Raw genomic sequence first — 21,907 nt, 5'->3', positions numbered from 1 at the left:
TCCCCCAACGTGATTTACGCTATTAGGTGCCCCTGTGATCTTACCTATATTGGACAGACAACTCAAATGGTAACACAACGCATCATACAACACAAAAGCCGAATACACTGTAAAATATTGACAGCTCCATTGGTGAGCCATTATTTGGAAAAAGGCCACAACCCTACAGATATTATTTGGCAAGTGATTGAACAGCCCATACTACCTGCAAGAGGCGGTAATTTGAAATTACTGCTCAACAAAAGCGAATCCAAATGGATGACTATTTGTAACTCTGTAAACGCGGGGTTGAATACCCTTGATGAATGGAATAGTACCATTGTGCTCTGAACTGCCTGTTCTTATATAACTTCCTAATTGGTTCACCCTTGTTTCTTACATTACTCACATTGAGTTGACTTTTGAATTGCTGCCCTTTTCCCCTGTCCCCTCTCTGTACTCTAGAAACCCCCCCACCATCTTACCACTTCGTGTGACTATTCATGTATCTACTATGTGTGTAATCATAATTACTTTTATCCTTTCTGTAATCTTGCTAATATCCTAGTATGCATTGATTCATCATTGATATGGTTATTTATGACGTAAGTGGCGATGCTGGCAATGTGTATTCAGGGTATGTAAATATTTACCTAATATGCATTGATTCATCATTGATATGGCTATTCTCGGCATCAGTGGTATTGCTGGCTATGTTTATTCAGGGCACACATATGATTACCCCACAACTATATTGTATTAACTGTTCTCCATTCGCACAGTGAACTGCTCTATTCGAATCTGGTTCATTCATTTTTTCTTTTCCCTTCCTTTTCTGTCCTTCTCCTTAGTTCCCTCGCTTGCCTCCTTTTCTTCCCTTTCATTGAGACTCTGGCTAACGTCTTAGTTCCGCTCCCGTCCCGTCCCTCCTTCCCTTGTTCCTTTCCTTAGTCCTCTCTCCAGCTTCAGTCCTCCTCCGCACGGTTTGTCACGTCATAGCCACGCCCCTCCCTTCCCGGCTTTGATTTCCGTGTTCGCCATCGTCCTTCACTCTGGACGCTGAATGCCGGTTGATTCAGACGCCTTCTCTGACGCCCTATTCATTAGGTATTTCCTTTTCTCTTTCGACTGCTGGTCCTCTGTTCCTGTCAATTTAGTCCGCCTCGCCCCAAATCTGACCTGGTCCTTATTTAATTTATTTCAGGCGGTCATTACCTCTCGCGCTCTTCACGCGCCGACCAAACTGAAGATTAATCATAAAAACCAAGGTAATGGTTTACCTCCTTTCCTTTCTCTACGCCCGCGTCCCTGGGCATATTCCGCTAACATTCTCCTGCTGTCCCCATTTAGATTTGCTCCTTTCATGGCCCCTGGCTGCTCCCACTACTTACGAGCAGTATCCACAATTGGCTCAGTAACCTTGTCACCTCTCCTTCCCTGGATTCCTCTCCAATTACCCACGTCCAGGTATTCAGTTTTTCTTGTTCTGATTCTTCTCTTGTTCCTCTCTCTCTCTGCATTCACTAATTTTCGCATCTCCCCACCCACAGATTCTCATCTACCCATACTCTCCAGCGACCCTCTGTATTTTAGAGTTATACATGTTTACAGGTACTAGTTTTCTTAGTCTCCAATTTTCCCTTTTCCACCCCCACTATCACTACTCTTGACTACATCTCCCCCCCCCTCCTCCTCTCCCCTTCTTTCCCCCCCAATCCCCGGTTTCCACCCTCCCACTTTCCTCCCTCTGATCCCATTCACATTAGTTTGTCTTTATATTCCTTGGGTGTCCTAATTTACGGCTTCCCCTTTCCCTGTCGTTCATTGATCAGGTCACCTTATGCCTTCATTCTTTTCTTTAATTCTCTTCCCTGACCTTTCCCTCTCTTTCTTGTACAGCACTTTTTTGAATATAACAGCCCAGTCCTGATGATGATCCCAAATTGCTCGGATCGAAACGCCGTCGACTTCTCAGCTTAAACTGATGGCCCTATGGTTCCTTATTTTGTATGTTCAAGTAATTCTATTGTAAAGAAATTGAATTCAGAACCTTTGTATATATTTTCTAAATTTCACCATCACTTCACTCTGCGCCGTCCTCAGCTGACTTTACCTTGTCACTTGCGTCGCCGTCTTCGTGTCACGTACACTTTTAAGCACCAAGTACAAGTTCGGGTTGTTCTTATACGTCATTCATTTTACGTACAGTGCTGATACAACTGTTCCATTATTTTGTTTATTTACATTATTGTATGTCATTTTTGTAAAACCTTTTTTGATCTAATACATCATGACTTTTTTCTACCTAATTCTTTCAGAGTCTTCCTTATTCCTATTGTAATGTCTTGTACATACGACTTATCTGTCTTGTTTAAATGATACCTGTTGAGAATCATTGTTGTTTCTTATACTATTACCCCAGTCTCAACGAGGTTTAAGGGTTTATGCTCCTGTTGTTTATTATTAAATCAGATTACAAGCAGGCGTAAGGAAAGTAGTGATAACTGTGATTAGTGCTACTTTTCTTATCGCTCTGCTTGTTTGCGTGCAGCTTGATAATTGGAGAAATGTCGCTTAGAGACATTTCTCTAGTTATTTTGGCACGGGATGCCCACTTTGCATCTCATTAGAGATGCAAAGCTGGGCATTGTTGTAAGGGGCGGTAAATCAGCAAAACACTTGATAGCGTGTCTTTGCTGATAAGGCGATTAAATTATCGCCGCTTTTCAGAGGTAATTTTTTATCGACGCCTTGTAGACATGCCTCAAAGTTTCTTCAAGGGCTTATCATAGCCTTCGTGATCCACTGCTAACGTTAATAACATCATATCCTGGATTACTTGAACCGCACAAAATGTACTTATACTTCTCTTCAAATGAATGGTCCAGATAACTATTTGTGTGATAATCACAGGCCCTTACATATATGATGATGGGCATTCTCTATTTTTTAATAGGAACTGTGAGAAGTTGGCCTGGCATATGCTGGTGACTAGTTATAGTGGCCACCTTGCACCAGTCCAATTCGACTCTTATGGTAGATAGGTTTAAGACAACCTTTGAAAGAAAGCTATCCTAGTGGTAGCTGTGGAGAGCAGCCTTCAGGCTAAGTCTCAGAGGAATGTAAAGCAGCTTGCTTTACCTTATGATCTCTTGAATTACCAAATGAAAGGACACCACACAGGTATATATATCAAATATATATGTATTTATTTCTAGACACACTCTACTAATCTCTTTATAAGATTAGAAGTCAGGAACACATTCAAATATTAACGTTTCACAGTAAGTTAAGCACAAATATGGCTGGGGCCCTAGGGGCGTACCAGACCATATACTAAAAAAGAGGTTTAGGAAAGTCGACTTGCAAGGGGACAAGGCCTAGAGCCTGTAGAATCGCTGGGGCTGGGGTTTTCTCCAAATTGTGTACAAACAGGATCGCAAAATTTGGGGCAAAACAAGCCCCCATGGAGACACCTTTGATTTGTAAATAAAATGAGTTGCGATATAGAAAATAGTTATTCTCCAATGCAATCTTAAGTAAATCCATTACAAAGTTTGTAGGGATCAAACATGGACGTGGTCTAGAGTCAAGGAGATCTCTTATAACTTGGAGTCCCTCAGAGTGGGGAATATTTGTGTAAAGAGATTCGATGTCTAAGCCCGCCATGATTTCCAAATTGTTGTCAAAAGGTCTATTCTCAATTGTCACAATGAGGTCCATCGTGTCTTTTATGTAGGTGTCGGTAATGGGCACAAACTCCTTGATAATGGCATCGATATATTTCCCTAGTGGTTCTAAAATCGAACCACAACCTGACACGATGGGGCGGCCAGGTGGATTTGTGGAGTTCTTATGAATTTTGGGAAGTATATAGATAACTGGTGTACGAGGAAATTTATTGTTTAGGAAGTTAAACTCTTTGGCAGATATGATGTTGAGGGCTTTAGCTTTACCGGTCACTGATAGTATTTTATCTCTAAGAGCCGGTAGAGGGTCCTTGGTCAGTTGTAAGTAATGATTTTGGTTAGAGAGTTGGCGTCTTATTTCCAGATCATATTTGTGATTGTCCATCAGCACTATACCCCCGCCCTTGTCAGCTGGTTTGATAGTTAATTCAGGGTTATTGGCAAGGTTTTTGAGGGCTTGTTTTTCATATAGGGATATGTTATATGGAACATACTCAAACCGAGTTTCTAGGTCAACTATCTCTTGTAGGACTAGATGTTCGAATGTTAAAATTTCAGCAGGCATAGAAGCAGAGGGGGGATTGAAACTAGAAGGGGGATGAAACCGAGGAGCAGAACTATTAAAGTTGCCAGGTTTATCTGAAAAAAACAGTTTTAGTCTTATACGACGGAAAAATGTCAGTGTAGTAATCCACTCTCTTTGATAGGTATTGAAGTTGGTTTATTAGAGCAGATAAATACACAGCCACCTTCAGCTACATAAGCATTACTGGTTAAACATAGAATCCTGTCATAGCTGTGATTCCATTACATCACAGCCTACCAAAGCGTTCTATTCATTTCCACATATCTTCCTCCTTATAATAAAAGAAAACATTTGAAAACATTCACAAAATGAAGAAGAATTAAACATTAGAATTAGAAAAAAACATCTACACAATAACTTAACTTTCATCTCGTAAATACAACATAACTTTCCATCGATTTTTATTTCTCAACCACACTCTCCAATCCACATCCTTTTATAGATGCGAAACTTTGCACAAATCTCCAACACTCCACCTTTTACCATCATCCAATAAAGCCACAGTACCATTCACAGATACCACTTTATGCGGTTGAGAGAATTTGCTTTCTCCTTTTTTCACAAATCCAAACTTTCTTATCACAACCCAGTCACCTTCCCGAAACACAATCTCCTTGACTGCTTTCCTGTGATCAAACTCTAACTTACCACGAAACTGACTTTCCTGTGCTCTAGATTTCATTCCCTCTCTATCCACCCAAACTTGATTTTTTTCTCTCAACCACATCGGAGACTCTTTAGTACCTGGCTCCCTTCCTTTCAAAGCTATGAAAGGAGAAATGCCTGTCACCGAATGAGGGGTAATCCGATGACCCCACATCATCCTTCTCAACTCATCCCTCCATGACAAACCATTAGCTAGTGAAAGTTGAATGCTACCCATCCCAATGCGGTTCACCCTTTCCACAAGTCCATTAGCTTGTGGATGGAATAAGGCAACTCTATTGTGAGATACCCCAAGACTACTCAAAAAACTGCTCATTTCTGAAGATACCAATTGCACACCGTTATCTGTCACTAATGTCTTAGGCACCCCCTCCTCCATAAATACTTCTTTCAAAAATTTGATCACATTAGTAGTGGTGACCTCACCCATTGATTTGCACGTAAACCATTTGCTATGGTAATCCACCAACACTACCAAATAACGATTACCACTTCCTAATTTCTCAATCGGGCCTAAAACATCCAACGCCAACTTTTCCCATGGTCTTTCCGGTAACCCAACACATTTCAAAGGAGCTTTTCTCACAATTCTCGTTTTATCACTATTGCTACATGCATGACATTCTTTCACCAACTCCTCCACATCCTTATCCATTTCCGGCCACCAAAAAGACTCTCTTAACCTCCGCTTAGTCAAACTCCTGCCCAAATGTCCTTCATGTACAATTCTCAATAATCTCGTTCTCAACTGAGTCGGCGGAACAATCTTATTTCTTCTCAATATTTTATCTCCTTGTAAACTAAGTTCATCCTTTACTGACAAATATTTCTTATGTACTGCTGTCACCTCAGAATTATTCCAACAATTGATAATGAACTCCTTCAATTGTTTGTATTCACAATCCGACTCCATTGCCTCCTCCCACTCATTTCTACTAATAGCAAATTCAGCTGCCACATCCAAAACTAAATCATCCAGAACTTCCATGCACAAATCACATTCTGGAAAGACAATCAGCTATAATATTTTTGTTCCCGCGAACATACTCTACGACAAAGTTGTATTCTAAAACAGATAACAACCATCTCGATATTCGAGGAGTCACACTACCTTCTAAACCTCGACCACCCTTGAATATGTGAACCAAAGGCTTGTGGTCTGTCTTGACAACAAAGGGTATCCCCCACAAATAAAATCTAAAATGCGCTATGCCCCAACAACATGCAAGCGCCTCTTTCTCTATTGTCGAGTAAGATTTCTCCGCACCTTGCAACCTACGAGAAGCAAAACCAATTATGCTTTCATTTCCATCTGACACCTGCAACAAAACAGCTCCTATTCCAACATTGCTTGCATCACTAATTAAAATCGATTTCTTCTTAGGATCAAAATGCCCCAACGACGGTGCACTCAACAGACTAGTTTTTACATCATCAAACGCCTTTTCACACTCCAAATTCCACTCATACCTGACACCCTTCTTCAACAAAAGTCTCATAGGTTCCACCAAATCCGTGAACTTTGGAATAAATTTTGAGCAAGACTCAGCAAGGCCCAGAAAAGACTTCAATTCCTCCTTATTAGTGGGACACGGAGCTTCCTTCACCGCCTTTACTATGCTACTTTTAGGTTTTATTCCCTCAGCAGAAATTTGGTGACCAAGATAACTCACCACCCCCAACCTCATTTGACACTTTTCTCTTTTTATCGTCAGGCCACATTTGGAAATTCTTTGCAAGACTTCTTCCATGAACACCGTTTTTCTTGAAGATGATACTCATCCACTGTATTCCCAAAATGTTGATCCTTGAACTCCCATAGCCTACAGCCTTAACATCAGAAGGTTGAAGTTCATTCATTTTTCCATCCAACTTTTCTTGAAATGCTTCCTTTGACACCAGAGTGAAAAGACTACCAGAGTCAGCTAACAGTCTTACCGTTCCCTTTCCTATCGTAATCTCACAATGCGGTTTTTCAATCTTCTCCGTACTCTCCTTCCTCAATTTCATAGGATTATTATCAATATTCAAAATGTTCTCTGAACCAGCCTTGTCTATCTCTTCTACTTCCTGGTGTTTATTTATTTCTATCCCATCAATAGTGAGAAATAGTTCATTCTCCTCTTCTTCTCTCACTATTTCCTTCACACTTATTCCTTGCACACCTCCTTTTGATCTGCACGCTTTCGCTAAGTGACCCCTTTTACCACATACTCTGCATGTAGCATTCCTTGCTCCGCATGCAAAACTGGAGCTTACATGTCCAGGACATCCACATCTGTAACAAATTATAGGCCTTCTTTCACCTATTTTAGTTGCAACACTTCCATATGTTTTGCTTGTCGTTTTTTTGAATTCTTTCTTAGCATCTTTTACTTCTGCAGAAACTTCTTTTTCATTATTTACCGTTGTGCTCTCAGCAATATTTTTTCCTTTATCAATTTCTCGCATCCAGTGATCAGTATCCTCCATACTCCTCGCAATTTCAATGGCCTCTTCCAGAGTAGGGTTCTTTGATAACAATTTTTGTTTTACTGACTTGTTATTTGTGCACCTGACTATCTGGTCTCTTATTAATGAATCACAAAGAGCTTGGAATTCACATGTTATAGCTAACCCCCGCAAAGATGCCACATACGACACGATACTTTCATCAGTTTTTTGTATTCTGCAAAAAAATTTGTGTCTTTCAAAAACGGAGTGAAATGTTTTTCCAACATCTGAAGAGACATCTCATAAATGTTTACAGGTTGACCATCTCCCATGCCCAAAGATATCTCTGGTAAATCATCGTATATTCTCCTACCTTCAACGCCAAGATGATGCAAGAGAATTGCCTGTCTCCTCACAGGACCGTACTTATCACCCCCAATCGCCAATAAATATGTAAAAAAAATGTTCTTCCATCTTTTCCACGGTATAGCAGGTTCACCTGGAACAGGTAAAAATTTTGGAGGCGCTGACATGGAGTCATCTGACATTTTGTTATTTAGGTGAAAGATTTAGTAATAACCTAGAACAACAATTAAACACAACAGACTAAAATAATTAACTAATATAATTAATTAATATAAATAATTAAAATAACCAACTAAAATAATTGATTAAAATAATTAACATATATTTTGCTGTAGTGTAGGTATCTATTTCAAATGTCAAATGGTTACCAGAACCGGGCTAGTCCTTTCTTTGTTTCACCCTTTTTTCTCTTCTTCTTTTTTTTTTTTAATTGCTGGCTTTAACTTTACTCGTTTTCATGTACACGCGCCAATTCCTTTGACAGATATCTAATTAGCCACTGCGCATTGCTTTATTGTGCTTTATTGATTTCACGTGTCAATTTCACACGCGTTTTATCCGTTGGACTACGTGGTTGGCAAAACTTGTAGCTTACGAACACTAATCAAGCTCTGCATCAGCGTGCCAAGCAAAAAAAAATGGCGGCACGCTGCTTACGCGGACGCAGGATGGCTCAAGGTGCGTTTGTGCACTAAATATCCCGTAAGAGCCGCGAAGGAATGAACGTCACAGAAGACACTTTGGAGCTGCACGCGTCCTCAAGCAGGTAGGAGATTGCGCGTTGTAAATGGCTCGAGCGTACTTTTAAATGGCAACACTGAAGTTGCAATATAGTCAATGCCGCGCAGTAGAAGTATTAAGTTTAAAAAAAAAAATGCTTCGCCTTGCTTGAATGTCAGAATCCCACACGATGGCAAATCAAGCTACACCACGCTGGCAAATCAAGTTACACTAAGGTGCTCAAAAACAGTCCCAGCAGCAGTTGAACTTTCAAACATATTTCAAAAATATGTATATACATCACGAGTCTCTCCTCTAGACGCTGAAGTCAATTAGATAGCCATAAATAGCAGACTTACAGTTCATTCATGAAGATGAATTGAAGAAATCTTCCAATAGCACTAATTTTCAATTAGTGTCGTTCCAGGGGTGAAGGATTGGCTTCTTGTCCCCTGCACAAGATCGCTCGTCGCCAAATTTGTAGTAATCCACTCTCTTTGATAGGTATTGAAGTTGGTTTATTAGAGCAGATAAATACACAGCCACCTTCAGCTACATAAGCATTACTGGTTAAACATAGAATCCTCAAAATTCATGCGTTGGCTGAACTCAGGCAACGTCCCTCTGGGCACACCTCAAAAAGCAAAAGCTTAATGCACGTTAATTCGTCTGTTTAAATGAAGATGCCGTGCGTGCTTGTAATCATGACATTTAATTGATGTCTTAACTTTTCAACAGTGTCTTGTAAGCTTGAAGATGCAATAAACGATGATATTATACATGCTCCATATCATCAAGTGGCCAATGCCATCCCAATGCATTTCGGGCCCATTTGGCCCTTCATCAGGGGAGTAATGACCGTTTGTAAATTCAGTCCAATCTCAGCTGCCCGTTGTGGATCTTTTATCAACAACACTTCTTTGTGATATCAGTTCTTCCGGGTCGCATGGATAAACATAGAATCCTGTCATAGCTGTGATTCCATTACATCACAGCCTACCAAAGCGTTCTATTCATTTCCACAGTCAGTAAATTAGATTGTACATCAAGAAAGTTTGTACGCTCAGTTGGTACAAAACTAAGTCCTTTGCTAAGTATCTTGGTTTCATCATGTGAAAGAATGTGATTGGATAAATTGAAAATGGGTATGGTTAATGGATCTGGTACATTGCAGTTACTTGTAGAGAAGGTTGAAATTATTGGGGGGGGACCCCATTGGTAGTACCTGTTGCGAGTTTGTCGCTCGCCTGTGTATTGATGTTGGTATGGGCGATTGTTGCGTGATCGTGAGTAGGTCTGGCCGCGTCCGCCGCTTGGCCCTAAAAAACCAGGTGGTAAAAGGGGTTGGGGTCTTTGGGCTGATCCACTAGTGTTGGAGGTGTTAGCTCCGTCTGAGTCCTCAGCGGAAGTGTTAGAGGAGTCAGAGAAAGTGACGCGCTGATTATTCCGCGTTCTACCCCAAGTACGTGTCCTAAGTGGGGTATAGGGGGTGTTATAAAATTCCTCCCGGAGATAGGGGTAGGTATTGCCAACACTATATAATTTAATATCCCTCTGTATTTTGGTGACTTTTTTATTCAACTCAAAGGTATTGAAGGTAGAGATGGTGGCACTAATTTTATCAAGAAGATTTTTTGCCTCTGTACAAGAGGTATCTGTTAGTATCAGTTTCTCAATTTCAGCAATTTCCTCAAGTTCTAATCGGCTGTGTTCTATTGCGGTGTCAATGCCCAACACCATCCAGTGTCGTGAGCAAGTCGTAGCCAGAAGGCTAAACCCTAACCGAAATTTGGGGTCTTGGGTGAAAATAGCTGGGATGTTTCTGATATGTAGGCCAAGTGGTATTACGCCTGATTTTAAATATTCCGTAAGCATACGGGCATGCAGGTCAGTTCTAATTTGTTTCTTCTTCAGTTTCTCCAACAATAAACGGGAAGAGTTAGGAGTGGAAACTGGGGTAGTGAGAAGAGGAGGCCCTGAAAGCAGAGAAGGGCCGCCGATAAGTTGTAGAATATAGTCTTCAGAGTAAGAAAGAGTCTCCCTTGACATTCTAATAGACAAAATAAATGACTAAAAGAAACCAAAGTGGATTTGGAAAAAAGTAGTGGATCACTAAGTGACCTACTCTCGCAGCTAGGAAGCTGCTCACAATCTTATAATAAACAACAGGAGCATAAACCCTTAATCCTCGTTGAGACTGGCGTAATAGTATAAGAAACAACAATGATTCTCAACAGGTATCATTTAAACAAGACAGATAGGTCGTATGTACAAGACATTACAATAGGAATAAGGAAGACTCTGAAAGAATTAGGTAGAAAAAAAGTCATGATGTATTAGATCAAAAAAGGTTTTACAAAAATGACATACAATAATGTAAATAAACAAAATAATGGAACAGTTGTATCAGCACTGTACGTAAAATGAATGACGTATAAGAACAACCTGAACTTGTACTTGGTGCTTAAAAGTGTACGTGACACGAAGACGGCGACGCAAGTGACAAGGTGAAGTCAGCTGAGGACGGCGCAGACTGAAGTGATGGTGAAATTTAGAAAATATATACAAAGGTTCTGAATTCAATTTCTTTACAATAGAATTACTTGAATATACAAAATAAGGAACCATAGGGCCATCAGTTTAAGCTGAGAAGTCGACGGCGTTTCGATCCGAGCAATTTGGGATCATCATCAGGACTGGGCTGTCATATTCAAAAAAGTGCTGTACAAGAAAGAGAGGGAAAGGTCAGGGAAGAGAATTAAAGAAAAGAATCAAGGCATAAGGTGACCTGATCAATGAACGACAGGGAAAGGGGAAGCCGTAAATTAGGACACCCAAGGAAAATAAAGACAAACTAATGTGAATGGGATCAGAGGGAGGAAAGTGGGAGGGTGGAAACCGGGGATTGGGGGGGGAAAAGAAGGGGAGAGGAGGAGGGAGGGGGGGAGATGTAGTCAAGAGTAGTGATAGTGGGGGTGGAAAAGGGAAAATTGGAGACTAAGAAAACTAGTACCTGTAAACATGTATAATTCTAGGAATGTAAAGCAGCTTGCTTTACCTTATGATCTCTTGAATTACCAAATGAAAGGACACCACACAGGTATATATATCAAATATATATGTATTTATTTCTAGACACACTCTACTAATCTCTTTATAAGATTAGAAGTCAGGAACACATTCAAATATTAACGTTTCACAATAAGTTAAGCACAAATATGGCTGGGGCCCTAGGGGCGTACCAGACCATATACTAAAAAAGAGGTTTAGGAAAGTCGATTTGCAAGGAGACAAGGCCTAGAGCCTGAAGAATCGCTGGGGCTTCACTAAGCCACCCAAGGCAGGTAAGTAAAAGACCCACGGGAGACACGTGCAGTGTGAGAACACAGCAGCGTGTTACCTATTGATTTCAATGGATTAAGTCACGGTTGGATTTTTAAAGTTCTAGAGTACTTTGGGGAAGTCTACAAGCAAGCCACTTACAAGGTAAGTAATTCAAGGGCCAACACACACTATGGCACCGGAGTGCACGAGTTACCTCACCCAGGGAAACCGGGTGCATAGGTGTCTTTTGGTGTTGGGTCACGTCGCTGTATTCTATGTTAGCCAAAGAAGATTTGCTGCTTGCGAAGACTGAAGAAGTGTCCGGTGGAATCCAAGGCTGGATTCAAGATGAAGATGACCTGAAAGCAGAAGGGACAGTGTTCACAGTCACTTGCCAGTGACCCGGGGCCAGGAAGATGGATGCCCACAGAAGTAGGGTGATTTCAGGTGATCAAGGGTGTTTTGATTCTTCGCTCACGAGGTCCATGAAGGATCGATGATGACCAGCAGCTGGATTCGGAGTGTCCCATAAAGTCTGCAGCTTACTGAGGTGACGGCAACCGGATTGGAGCCAACAAGCCTTGGCAACAGCAAGTCTTGTGGAAAGTGAATAAAGTCAGCGGTGCAAACCAGCAAGGTCTGAGGGACTCACCCAGCAAGGGTGAGTGAGGGCAAGCCTTAAGCAACTGGTGGAGCCCTTTGGTTTGATGAGAAAGTCTTCGGGGGACCCACAAGCCAAGGGGCAAGAGATCGCAAAGATGCCTCATGAGGAAATGCTTTACAGGAGCCCACGGTCACTCGGGACGAGGTAGGTCTCTGATCTTCGCTGCAAACCCTGCTGGAGGCTTGGGCCATAAATAGTCCAATGCACAAGTTCATAGATCGTCGAGAAAGGGTTGCACTTGACAATAGTGCACGGTACCCAGGTATTGCTGTTCCTCATCACTCGTGGGGTCCACTCACCACAGCTTTGCTGGGGATTCACAATGGCCATCGAGAAGTCAGGAAATCCGGGGCTGCAGGGACTTTGGACTCCAGCGGGAGCGGGAAAGTTTGCGACCGTTGATTAGAGTTTCTGGTGCCTGCCAAGCAGGGGAGTCACTCCTTGACTCCAAGTTAGATTCTTCTGTCTTCCAAAGGTAGTGGAACGTCGAAGAGCCAGGATTCTTCTTGTTGAGCATCCCACCCACTTCCATTTTGTGATGCCAGGGGCTCTTTCAGATTTCTACCGTGTTACCACAGTAGGTACATGTCGTCCCCTCTAGAAGGGTGGGATCATACTCCCACACCAGTTACTGGTGTGGGGGTATGATTCCAAGTTGTTTGACACCAAACACAACATGTTTTGATGCAGTCATTCCAAAGTTAGCATGTACCGGTGAGGAAATATGAATTTTGTGATCAGTTATGTCCCCTATCGTAGACCCCAACGGCTCCATGTACATGCTATACGTACATGTATGTTCCCTCCTGCTCCAGTTTTGAAGACGCAAATATATGTGCGTCCACCGTCAACATGTCCTCTTTCAGATCCACCATGAATGGGTCAGATATTCCTTTTCTAAGTATGAAAGGCCACCGACTTTATGTGGTTCACTTTCCACATTTCACAGATTCAGGCGAGTAGGCCCGAATTCTGTCACCAAGCCTTTTCCTGCCTTCTGCCTCTGAAAGCTCCAGTCTGAGCCTGCATCTGTGACCATGAACTTTGTCTTACTCCCTGCGCGGCTAACGGTGCCTGATCCAGCCCGTAGCCTGCCAAAAAACTGTATTTCACCTTCAAGATTATCTCCTCCGCCCCTCATCCGATGCATTCCTGTATAGCAGTTTAGGTAAACATTCCTCCAGCTACCGTGCAAAGGGGCCAGGCCTCGCTGTCCTCATGCAAGTAATTCATAAACCCTGTTACCATGGAATATTCCTACCCCCTCGCATCTAGTGTAGACATTTAGACGCTTGTACACGCACTAGTCAGTATAGTCAGTATAGAATAAGATTCTATCCTAAAAGACCTCTCTTTTTGGATAACACAGTTCTTTAAACATAGGATATTAGATATGATTTGGGATTAGGTTGACATAACCCCAGACTTCTGTCTCCACATGTAGAGCTAAATGTCAAGTCCCATTCTCCCCCTAGTTGCACGTCCAATCACACGTCATGCTGCTGCGCGCGCATCTCTGCCAAGTATTTTTGCTGACATTGCGAAATTCTTTCATGGAACCACCCATTTGTGACATCATACCTAATGACGTTCTTTAGTTACGCCTAGTTACACCCATTTTAGTTACGCATGTATGTCTTTATCTCTGTTATCAACTGTTACGCCTCCTGCATCTGTTTCACTGTAATGCCTATTCTATAAAAATGATTACCTGTCAATAATGTATTGCCCTTCACTTCCTGAACCTCCGTGGTGATGGAATATGAAGCCCACAATTCGAATTGTTATTGGAATAAAGCCCGTTCCGAATCTCTAATACCACGGATTCTGCCTCTTATTTTACTGAGCTATTCTTATTAATTTTCCGCATCAAATTAAGTACCGGTAATTAAATTATTAACCACACCGGTAGGTTATAATGCACTTAAGAGTATATGGTTCAACAGCATTCACAAATTGCCACAGAAAATAGACTCTGCCAGCTGCGGCTCATGCAGAGGCACCCCCTAACATTGTAAACCAAGCATCCTGCCCTCAGGATTGATAGGGCCTGCCTTAGGGGTGACTGATAGGTTTACATGTGTGTGTATGGTGAGATATAGGGAACCTATACGTCAGTGAGGAGTGCTAACACTACCTTACCCAGGCTGCAGTAGCAGGCCTGTGGTGTCAGATTTAGTCTGATTCCCAGGGGTGGCATAATACATGCTTCAGCCCCTGGAAGGCCTGTTAAGTACCTATGCCCTTGGTACCATATACTAGGGGTTTAGGCACCACAGTATCCAATCACTAGTGCAACTAATATGCACTCCAAGTTGTTTAGAGAGAACAGAGAGACTGGGGCCCTGATTAGCAGGGACCCAGCCAGACTATAGCCAGAAACCAGTGTATACATCAGAAAAAAAGTGGGGGCAACATAACTGCAGATCCTACTCTCCTACACAACGCCCCCCCCCCCCAAACGCAGGGACACTAAACTAACCTTGACCAGTTGAGTCTTCGTGTTCTAAGTGGAAATACCTTGAGAGTCCATCTGCATTGGCATGTTGAGTCCCAGGTCTATGTTCCACTGTATAGTCCATCCCCTGTAGGGAAATGGACCACCTTAGCAGTTTAGGATTTTCACCTTTCATCTGTTTGAGGCATAGGAGGGGCTTGTGGTCAGTCTGAACTATGAAGTATGGCCTCAGCTTCTTCAGGGCCCACACCACAGCAAAGGCCTCCCTCTCTATAGCTGACCAACGTTTCTCTCTAGGGGTCAGCTTTCTGCTTATAAAAGCTACTGGCTGGTCTTGACCTTCATTATTCAGTTGAGACAGTACAGCTCCCACACCCAGCTCTGAAGCATCTGTTTCGACAATGAACTTCTTTTTGAAGTCTGGACTCTGCAAGATGGGGGCAGTGCACATGGCCTGCTTTAGGTCATCAAATGCCTTTTGACAGCGAGCTGTCCACTGCACCTTTTTTGGGCATATTCTGAGAGGTAACATCATTTAAGGGGGTCACTATAGATCCATATCCCTTAACAAACCTCCTATAGTACCCAGTCAGGCCTAAAATGGCTCTAAACTGTATCTGGGTTGTTGGAGCTACCCATTCCATTATGGTCTGGATTTTGCTCTGCAAAGGTTGAACCTGACCTACAAGGTGGCCCAGGTAAACAACCTGACTCTGCCCTATCTGGAACTTAGTGGCCTTGATAGTGAGGCCTGCTTTTGCAGGGCCTCCAAAACATTTCTGAGGTGGACCAGGTGATCCTGCCAGGTGGAACTAAAGACAGCAATATCATCTAGATAAGCTGAGCAATAAGTTTCCATACCTGTCAGAACTTTATTCACCAACCTCTGAAAAGTGGCAGGTGCATTTTTCAAACCAAAGGGCATCACCACAAAGTGACAGTGCCTACCAGGGGTTGAAAATGCCGTTTTGGCCTTGGCTTCATCAGCTAACTTGATTTGCCAATAGCCAGCTGTTAGGTCAAATGTGCTCAGATATTTGGCTGAGGCCAAAGTATCAATGAGCTCATCTGCCCTGGGAATTGGATAGGCATCAGTCCTGGTGACTGCATTGAGGCCTCTGTAGTCAACACAAAACCTCATTTCTTTCTTACCACCCTGGGTATGAGGTTTGGGCACAAGGACTACTGGACTAGCCCAAGGGCTATCTGAAGGCTCAATCACACCTAGTTCCAACATTTTCTGGACTTCAGTTCTGATACAGTCCCTGACATGGTCAGGTTGCCTGTAGATTTTACTCTTGACAGGCAGACTGTCTCCAGTGTCCACCTCATGGGTAAACCAGGAAGTCTAACTAGGGGTCAGGCTAAACATATGTCTGAAGTGTTGCAGCACTTGTCTGCATTCAGTTTGTTGATGGTCAGTGAGGCTGCTTGCCAAAGCAACACCTTCTACTGACCCATCATCAGGGTTCCGTGAGAGCAGGTCAGGGAGAAGGTCACTCTCCTCCTCCCGTTCCTCATCAGTCGCCATGAGCAAGCCCATGTCAGCCCTGTCAACATATGGCTTTAATCTGTTGACATGGAGCACCCTAAGGGGGCTCCTGGGAGTTCCAAGATTCACCAAGTAGGTGACTTCTCCCTTTTGCTCAACAATTGTATGAGGGCCCCTCCATTTTTCTTGGAGAGCTGCTGGGGCCACAGGCTCCAACACCCACACTTTCTGTCCTGGCTGATAAACAGTCAGTACAGCCTTTTGGTCATTTCAAGCTTTTAGTAGTTCTTGGCTGGATTCCAGATTTGTGGTTGCCTTCTTCATGTACTCAGTCATCCGAGAGCGGAGACCAAGTACATAGTCCATCACATCCTGTTTGGGAGGTTTGAGAGGTAACTCCCATCCCTCCTTCACTAAACATAATGGACCTCTTACAGGGTGCCCAAACAGAAGTTCAAAATGGCTGTAGCCAAACCACTTCCGTGGAACCTCCCTGTATGCAAACAGAAGACAGGGAAGTATAAGGTCCCATTTTCGCCTAAGCTTTTCTGGGAGGTCTTTAATCATTCCCTTTAGGGTTTTGTTGAACCTTTCAACTAACCCATTGCATTGTGGGTGATAGGGAGTAGTGAACTTGTAGTTTACACCACACTCCTTCCACATTGCTTTTAGATACCCTGACATGAAGTTGGTACCTCTGTCAGATATAACCTCCTTAGGGAAACCCACTCTGGAGAAGACTCCAATGAGGGATCTTGCCACTACAGGGGCTGTAGTGGTCCTGAGGGGAATTGCTTCTGGGTACCTGGTGGCATGATCCACTACCAACAGGATTAACCTGTGCCCAGATGCTGTTGGATGGTCAAGGGGACCAACAATGTCAATCCCTACCCTTTCAAAGGGAACCCCCACCACAGGTAGTGGTATCAGGGGGGCCTTTGTTGTGCCACCTGACTTGCCACTGGCTTGGCAAGTGACACAGGAGCGACAAAACTCCTTTGTGTCCTCTGACATGCGTGGCAAATGAAAATGTGGGACAAGCCTGTCCCAGGTCTTGTTTTGGCCCAAGTGTCCTGCTAAAGGGATGTCATGTGCTAGGGTCAAGAGGAACCCCCTAAACTTCTGAGGTATTACCAACCGCCTGGTGGCTCCAGGGGTAGGATCTCTAGCCTCAGAATATAGGAGTCCCTCATCCCAATACACGTTATGGGACCCACTAGCACTCCCAGCAGCCTCAGCAGCAGCCTGCTGTCTGAGGGGTTCAAGAGAGGGGCAGCACTGTTGCTCCTTACTCAGATCTTCCCTGGAAGGTCCCCCTGCCCCCAAGAACTCAACCTGATCAGGCTCAAGTCCCTCTGGGGCAGTTCCTTCTTCAGGATCTGCTTCTCCTCCCTCAGGAGGGGAATCTGAGATCTGAGACAGAGGGGAAGGCACTGCGTTAACCCTACTGCTCCTCCTCTTGGGTAGCATCTGGTCCATAGTTTCAGGATCCAGAGCTTGTTCAGCTTTAGGCATTTTGGCCTGTGACCTGGTCACAGCAAATACCTCTGCAGGTATACCCAACATCTCAGCATGAGTCCATAACTCCACTTCAGACCAGGCTGAAGTCTCTAGATCATTGCCCAATAGACATTCGACAGGGAGGTCTGCACTGACTACTACTTTCTTGAGGCCAGTTGCCCCTACCCAGGAGAAATTCACAACTGCCAGACTATGGTTGGTCCTGACATTGCTTGCATTGGTAACCTGGTACATTTCACCCAGGATGATCTGCTCAGGGTACACCAGATCCTCTGCCACCATGGTGACACTAGCACCTGTGTCCCTGAATGCCAAAGCCTGTTTGCCATTAATTAAAGGCTGCTGTTTGTATTTGCCCAGATTACTGGGGCTCACTAGGAAGGACATATCAATGTCTCCCTCACAAACAAGCAATGCCTGTGTTGGCACTCTGACTAGGCCAGAGTCCACATCAGAACCCAGGGTCAACCCTACTACACCCTTATTCTGATTACCACCTCCACCAGTAGCTGTACTAGGGGGAACAGTGGCCTTAGGGGCCTGAGTGGTGGTGGTTTGGTCTTTGGACTTGTTACAATCAGAAGTCCAGTGCCCTTTCTGTTTACAGAATTTGCACCAGGGCTTCTTTTGGCCTTTTCCCTTTGTAGACTGTGAATCCCCACCAGATGCAGATATTTGGGGCCCTTGTGAAGACTTCTGGTCTTTTGCCTTATGCCCACCTTTCTCAGAGCCTTTAGGATCCTACTTCTTAGTGTCACCCCCTTGGTTCTGGGGTTTCTGCCTCACCCTGGTTCTGACCCATTTGTCTGCCTTCTTTCCCAATTCTTGGGGAGAGGTCAGATCAGAGTCTACCAGGTACTGATGCAACAACATAGTTTTGGCAATTATTAAGGATCTGTTCTCTCATTATAAGATTATACAATCTCTTAAAATCAGTAACTCTACTACCAACCAGCCAACCCCCCAGAGCATTGGTTTCACAATCAACAAAGTCAGTCTAGTCCTGAGTCTGCGCTTTCTGGGTGTCTATGAACTTCAACCTGTACTGCTCAGTGGTTAAGCCAAACCCATCTATTAATGCACTCTTCAGGACTTCATAGTCATCAGCATCCTCTTCTATAACAGTGAGGAGCTTGTCTCTACCTTTATCAGAAAAGGAAAGCCACAAGATTGCTGCCCACTGCTTCTGGGGGACCTGTTGTACCTTACAGGCCCTCTCCATAGCAGTTATCCATTTGTGGATATCATCCCCACTCTGGTAGGGAGGAACAACCATGGACAGGTTCCTATGGTCTGGAATATATTCTCTACCTCTAGGGACACTGTTGCTGCCACCAGGGGCTTCTAATACCTCTTTTCTAGAAGCTCTCTGGAGCTCAAAGGCTTCTCTATCTAAGGCCAACTGCTTGGTTCTGAGGGCAAGTCTTGCTTCCTCATACTGGAGCATCTTGTACCTTCTTTCGGAGGAGGTCTCTCTTCTATTAAAGTATGAGTTCCTCTGCTGGACAGATTCTCTGCCAGAGTGATAGGAGTGGTCAGATTCCCTTGAAGGGGACCTAGGCGTCTCTTCCACTCTGTCAGTTCTCTTAGGGAGAATTCCTCTGTCCTGTTCAGATCCTTGTGGATCTGGCCCTTCAACCACAGAGTCCTGGTCATCATGATTTTCATCACCAGACCCAGACACTGTAATTGACCCACTCCCTGATTCAGATCTGTTAGCTCCTGTAGCCAACCTCAGATCATCTGCTGCTCTTTCAAGCCCTGTTGCCACTACAGCTGCCTGGCTTACCTGCCGTGAGGGGAACGGCTCCTGTAGTCGGGTGCTTCTGCTCTCTGGCCATATTTTCGTTGCCGTGAGGGGAACGGTACAACAGCACTCCAACTCCCAGCATCCTCTGGCCATCGGCGCTTGCGGTGACGTCATCAGGCAGTGCCGGAACACTACTTAGGACGCCTGGTGCCACCGCAGCGCGGGACGCTCTTTCAAGCCCTGTTGCCACTACAGCTGCCTGGCTTACCTGCCATGAGGGGAACGGCTCCTGTAGTCGGGTGCTTCTGCTCTCTGGCCATATTTTCGTTGCCGTGAGGGGAACGGTACAACAGCACTCCAACTCCCAGCATCCTCTGGCCATCGGCGCTTGCGGTGACGTCATCAGGCAGTGCCGGAACACTACTTAGGACGCCGGTGCCACCGCAGCGCGAGACGCACGCGGGCAGCACCCGGGTATAGCCCGGGCCAAGGGCGGGCCCGTCCTTGCCCGTCAGTGACTGTCTGTGGCTGGGCTGGGACACCCCCCTTTGGTTTTGCTCATTTAGTATAACGTAGCCTATGCTGGCCCCTGTGGTGTCTCATCTGGTTGCCTGGGGCGTGCTTGTAGGTGCTGGTTACTGTTATCATGAGTAAGAGGAAGGCTGAGGGTAGGCTGGTGGGGACTCTTGATGATTATCTCACCAGGGCTGAACTTGTAATTAATGATAAGATTTTAGCTGTGGAGCGAAGGCTATCTCTAGAACCTGCCTCGTACCCCTTTGTGTTCAGCCCCTAGCCGCCCTCGATACCCCCGAGTGTACCGGGTTTGGTAATTGCTCCCAAGCAGGGCCTATAAGCCTTCTACCAGGGTCCGGGGCCGGCCCTGCCGACCCTCCTATAATTGCAAGCTGTTCCACCAGTCCAACTATGGTAACTACACGGGCGAAACAAAAAGTAACGGGTTCCAAAGCTTGCAAACCACCATGCAAGAAAAGGAAGAGTCGGGGTCCTAGCAAGTTAAAAGTCCCTAGGGCCATTTCTAGTTTTACTGAGCCCCATACCCATGTGACTCCCACTGCTCCGGCAAAAACGATTACTATGCAACCTCTGGACCAGCAGAGTCTTGAGCTGCTGTGTTCCAAACTCACTGATCAATTAGTATCTCTTTTGCAGCCAGTAATGGAATAGCTAGAAACAGTGATGGTAAGGCTTAATAGTATTGAATCATCATTGGAACGTTCACAAATGCCAGCTGCCCCAATCCCTGTGCAGTTATCTAAGGCTGGGGTAAGCCATGAAGGGGTCTCTACTCGCCCCTATGACTTAAGAAATCTATCAGACAAATTCCATGTTTCCACCACGTCTAGAGGCCCAACATCTCAGGCTCCGCTTCCATCTAATGAAGCGAACTGTCCATTGCATGAACATCAGCCAATGGGGCATATGCCCAGACCTGATCCCCAGGTTATAGAGGCTTCAGATACGTTAATTAAACTACATCTTCCCCCTGAAGCCACTCCTTATACAGTTTATTCTTGCAAATGTACCAACACTTTCTGATGGTTGTAAGGAGCATTGGTCAAACCTCAAAAATAAAGCCCTACACTTTCTTGGGAAAAAAACTAGGGGTTAGTCAACCATTATTTGAAGAATTTAAAATGGTAAGGTGGGTGACCTGGGTTGGCTATTCTCAAAAGGCAATGGAAGGGGATGGAGTTGTGCTGAGTTTTAGGTCCCCTGCACTGGTAAAATACATACTGGAAATGGTCTCCTTCAAAGTCCCCACTCAAAATGAGATCAGGATTTTGCCTTTGGGGTATTTTTACAGACCAGCTGGGGTCACATCATACACTCTGTCCTGTGCCCCACCTAATCCACCACTGTTAGCCATGCAACCCCTTATGTTACGTAACCGCTTTACTGCTCTATCCACCTTAGAGGACAACGACTGACTGATGAATGACATTGATCCCCCTGGGTCTGGGGTGTCCGGGAGTCCATCGCCCCCCCGTTTGGAGCTATCTGCCCAATTGAATCCATCGTCCCAGGGTAGGATATCTGCAGTTACTCTTGACCCCTCTGAAAGTTCCCTCAGTATTAGCCCTCCTCACCAATCTCATCCGGCTAATCAGGGCGCGCACAACTTATCTGGGCATCCAAACCTAATGATTTCCTCCTGGAATATAGCTGGGTTATATTCCAAACTGGGTGTCCCTGACTGGGTGGCCTTCGTTGATCAGGCTGACATATGGTGTTTTC

The 21,907-nt window shown here is 44.4% G+C and overlaps 1 protein-coding gene across 1 annotated transcript in view; it reads left to right on the top strand.

Moving 5' to 3' along the window:
- The first annotated feature begins 1,042 nt into the window (after window positions 1–1,042).
- The window catches only part of LOC146835397 (uncharacterized), a 251,566-nt gene continuing 230,701 nt past the window's right edge, over window positions 1,043–21,907 (top strand). The window contains exon 1 of the mRNA XM_085599987.1: window positions 1,043–1,247. Within this exon, the coding sequence (XP_085456113.1) occupies window positions 1,043–1,247 (205 nt within the window). The remainder of the gene's footprint in view (window positions 1,248–21,907) is intronic.

Source organism: Triturus cristatus, chromosome 4_2 (genome assembly GCF_964204655.1).
Source record: "Triturus cristatus chromosome 4_2, aTriCri1.1, whole genome shotgun sequence".
In the NCBI taxonomy this organism is placed as follows: Eukaryota; Metazoa; Chordata; class Amphibia; order Caudata; family Salamandridae; genus Triturus; species Triturus cristatus.
Note: the sequence above shows the minus strand (reverse complement) of the source record. Positions and strands in the feature narration are given on the sequence as shown.